Source organism: Egretta garzetta, unplaced genomic scaffold (assembly GCF_000687185.1).
Source record: "Egretta garzetta isolate BGI_Z169 unplaced genomic scaffold, ASM68718v1 scaffold27, whole genome shotgun sequence".
Lineage (NCBI taxonomy): Eukaryota > Metazoa > Chordata > Aves > Pelecaniformes > Ardeidae > Egretta > Egretta garzetta.
Genome location: NW_009260400.1, coordinates 2611511 through 2613950, shown reverse-complemented (window position 1 = coordinate 2613950; position 2440 = coordinate 2611511). Strand labels below are relative to the sequence as shown.

General features: G+C 61.1%; 1 protein-coding gene across 1 annotated transcript in view; it reads left to right on the top strand.

Annotated features, from left to right (window-relative positions):
* ELMO3 (engulfment and cell motility 3) overlaps positions 1–1797 on the top strand; it is a gene marked incomplete at its 5' end in the record, with an annotated part of 12130 nt that extends 10333 nt beyond the window's left edge. The window contains 2 exons of the mRNA XM_035898811.1: positions 584–664; positions 864–1797. Of these exons, the coding sequence (XP_035754704.1) occupies positions 584–664; positions 864–1076 (294 nt within the window). The remainder of the gene's footprint in view (positions 1–583; positions 665–863) is intronic.
* Between the last annotated feature and the right edge of the window lie 643 nt (positions 1798–2440).

Genomic DNA, 2440 nt, shown 5'->3' with positions numbered 1-2440 from the left:
GGAGGGGCTGGAGCGTGTCCAGAGAAGGGCAAGGAAGGTGGGGAGGGGTGTGGAGCCCCAGGCTGCTGAGGAGTGTCTGGGGAGCTGGGGGTGTTGAGCCTGGAGAAGAGGAGGCTGAGGGGAGACCTTATCGCTGCCTACAACTGCCTGACAGGAGGGGGGAGCTGGGGTGTTGGTGTCTGCTCCCAGGGAACGGGCGATGGGATCAGGGTTAACGGCCTCAGGTTGTGCCAGGGCAGGTTTAGGTTGGACATGGGGAACAATTCCTTCCCCGCAAGGGCTGTCAGGCCCTGGAAGGGGCTGTCCAGGGAAGGGGTTGAGTGCCCATCCCTGGGGGCGTTCAAAAAACATGTAGACATGGTACTTGGGGACATGGTTTAGTAGGCTTGGTGGTGTTGTGTTGACAGTTGGACTTGATCTCAGTGGTCTTTTCCAACCTTAATGATTCTGTGATTCTATGGAGACCTCTTGGGTCTTCTGGGGCACAGAGGAGGTGGCTGGGAGGCAGCTCCTGCTCTGAACTCCGCCAGGCCTGGGAAGAGTCCAGCTGAGAAGCCAGCTCCCCCCTGTGCTGTCCCTGCAGGACGTCCTGGAGTTGGCCTTCTCCATTGTGTATGACGTGGAGGAATACTGCCTCAACTTCATTGCCCCCACCCGCTACGAGGTGAGCTCCAAGGGCCTGCTGGGGAGCCATGCTGCGGCCAGACGTCCTTGCTAGGGGACAGGGGTGGGAATGGGAGTTGTGTGTGTCCCCCTTGGCCCACCTGCCTGGGCTTCCCTGGGGTGGGAGCCACAGGGCGGAGAGAGGTGGGCTCTCCGGCTGCCCAGGGCTGGTGCCAGATGCCCATGCTCTGCTTCCCCAGTTCTGCCTCTGGACAGATGGGCTGAATGTGCTCCTGGGCAAGGAGATGACGAGCGAGCGAACGCAGACGGACCTCGATGTCCTGCTGTCCATGGAGCTCAAGCTGCGGCTCCTGGACCTGGAGAACATCAGCATCCCTGACACCCCCCCTCCCATCCCAAAGCCTCCCAGCAACTTAAACTTCTGCTATGACTTCCACCACGCAGAGCAGTGAGTTTCTCCCTGTGCCCTGTCCCTCCCCCCCCTACAGTCCCCAAAATCAAACCCCTTCCTCCAGGCTCTGTCCTCCATCTCCTGCCCGAAGGGACGAGCCCAGGTGCTGGCTGGGGGCTTGGGTGAGCGCTGCCTGCACCTTGCCCACCCTGGGGCAAACTGCTCCCCCTTCCCTGCCTGCGTCTTGCCCTCCTGCGAGAGCACAGGGCTGAGCCACCAAGCATCAGGCTCCTGCTCGAGGCGGGTGACCCAGCTGCTTTGACCCCCCACCATGGGCAGGCGAGATGAAATACTTTCCAGACAGCCGAACCCCTCCACACCGCAGCCAGGCTTTGGGCAGAGAGGGCAAAGGATGCAGGCAGGAATAAAGGTGCAGGCAGCCCTGGGACAGCTGGAGGGGGGCTGCACTACAAAGGTACAAATCTGCACTGCCTGGCTCTCCCTGTCAGCCTAGGGGATCCTTTCTGGCCAAGAAAGGGGTTAGGAAAAGGATAAAATCCCCTTTCCGCTCAGTGGGGTGAGCAGCTGGTATCTCCGGAGCACAGTGTGCCTGCCCAGCCAGGCCCGTGCCACACTGAAATGTTTTTCTGCTGAGCGATGAGTGCTCCTGCTCCTGGAAGGCGGGTGTTTAGGGTACAAGTCCCCTCTCCCAGCGCCATTTCAGCTGGGCAGGGGCTCGCTGCCGCTGTGCCTGGTGTGAGGAGGAGACCCCAGTCTGCCCTTGCTGCCTGGCGCTCGTGCCCATCCTGGTGCCTTCACCCACCGCAGGCAGGTACTTGCACACTTCAGCTGTGCTGCTGCACTACTGCACCACGACGAGCTACCTCCTCCCTGGCCCCCACTGCTCCCACCCTGGTGCCTCCTCGTGCCTACAGCTTCTCTATCGGGTGTAGCCGGTGACTGCAGCTGCAGGTTGCTGGGACTCTGACCGTGCCTCTGCCTCCTGCGTACTGGGACAATAAACACTTGTGGAGAACTCGGGGCCGTGTCCTTTCCAAAGGTTTGGGGAGAAGGCTGGCTGTGGGCAAGAAAGGGGCCGAAGTGGGCAAGCTGGGGCTGTGCTGTGGCACAGAGCATGAAGAAGCCTGGAGGATGGCCAGCAGGAAGGATTTGTTCCTACTGTTGAGTGGAGGAGCAGGTGAGGGGTGAAGTCACCTCCCAGGGAGGTGGCCATGGAGCTACAGCTAGGGCTGTGTCTGGCAGAGGAAGGCTGAGGAGCACTGCAGACGGTCCTGGTAACAGGTCGGAAAGGCTCAGCTCCTGTGAGTGGGCCTGGAGCTTGGGGAGCAGCGCCCTGGATATAAAGGAGCTGTTTGCAAGGAAAAAGGAGGCTGGCGAAGGCGCTCTCTGTGCGGCTGCTGCCCC